The sequence below is a fragment of the Sclerotinia sclerotiorum genome, genomic scaffold (genome assembly GCF_000146945.2).
Source record: "Sclerotinia sclerotiorum 1980 UF-70 scaffold_8 genomic scaffold, whole genome shotgun sequence".
Taxonomy (NCBI): Eukaryota; Fungi; Ascomycota; class Leotiomycetes; order Helotiales; family Sclerotiniaceae; genus Sclerotinia; species Sclerotinia sclerotiorum.
The window spans coordinates 729,244-730,449 of NW_001820828.1; the positions used below are offsets into that span (position 1 = coordinate 729,244).

The window sequence follows — 1,206 nt, forward strand, 5'->3', positions numbered from 1 at the left end:
ATCTCAATCTCAATCTCAGCAAACCAAACCAAACCAAACCAACCATACAAACCCCCTTTCACAAAACCCCCTTCACAAAACCCAAACCCAAATCCCAAATCCAGATCACAAATCCACGTTCCTCAGAACAAAAACGAGCACTGCACCAAAAATCTCTCACAAAGGAAAAGAACAATACCAACATCCCACAAAGAAAAAATACAGTACAATAGGATACGATAGGAAAGTGGGAATCCCATGTTTTTGAAATAGGGGTTTTTAAAGGTTTATGAATTTCGTTGTTATTATTTTGTATAGGGTATGTATCTTGCGCGAGTCGATATTGATGTACTCCCTGGTGTTTGTAGATAACTACTACTTATAGACTTCAAGTGCAATTAGATTTCTCAGTAAATCACTCATAACACTCATATATATCAAATAAAAGTAGAGAAGAACAGTCTTAATTCTATTCCCCTCCAAAGCAAAAAAAACTATTCTAATCATCATATCTTCTGATGACTATCTATCCTTGATTCAAATCGAATCAAACCACATTCCATACACAATAGCAACTGAGAAACCATTTAAAAGCATCATGCCCAAGGTATTCTCCGACTATATTGAAGATGTTGAAGTTCTCCGTAACGCCGAAATGCTATGTATACCACACACATCCCATCCCCCAAAAAGTAATAATCCATTACCCGCCATATCTATGGTCTATGTTGAAAGACTTTTATCCTCATTTATGTCTTTTACTATCCGTCATCCTTGAAAAGCAAATAAAAAAACATGAGAAATAATGCTTTTATCAAACTTTAAAGCATCTTTAAAGTATCTTTGAAAACAAATGTATAAAAAATTGAATGATATCATAAAAAAACTCCCGCCATATTTTGGCCCCAAAGGTCGTTGAGACCATGCCGTTCATCAATCATTGCGCCGTTAGATATCCGTAGGAAATTCAGGGAATCCTGGTTGTACAAAGATGTTGAGTCTTGTACTGATGTTGTATTTTGAGTTTATTATTTTGAGTTTAGAGCTTGAGGGTCTTTGGCTTCTCCCAGCTGAATTCTTGACTGGTGAAGTGACCGTTCTTAGCAGTCTTGAAATAGATTGGCTTAGCCAAATCAAGCTCCTTGACAATGGCGGCAGGTCTCAAGTCAAAGTTGGCTCTGATGATCTCTCTAAACAGGTTCATCAGATGTCTTGCTGGAAGTACCG

General features: G+C 37.0%; 1 protein-coding gene across 1 annotated transcript; it reads right to left on the reverse strand.

Annotated features, from left to right (window-relative positions):
- Positions 1 to 1,018: 1,018 nt before the first annotated feature.
- Positions 1,019 to 1,183, reverse strand: SS1G_06595 (hypothetical protein; the record flags this gene model as incomplete). The annotated part of the gene is made up of 1 exon (XM_001592304.1): positions 1,019 to 1,183. The coding sequence occupies one exon, from the start codon at positions 1,181 to 1,183 to the stop codon at positions 1,019 to 1,021; it is 165 nt and encodes a 54-aa protein (XP_001592354.1).
- Between the last annotated feature and the right edge of the window lie 23 nt (positions 1,184 to 1,206).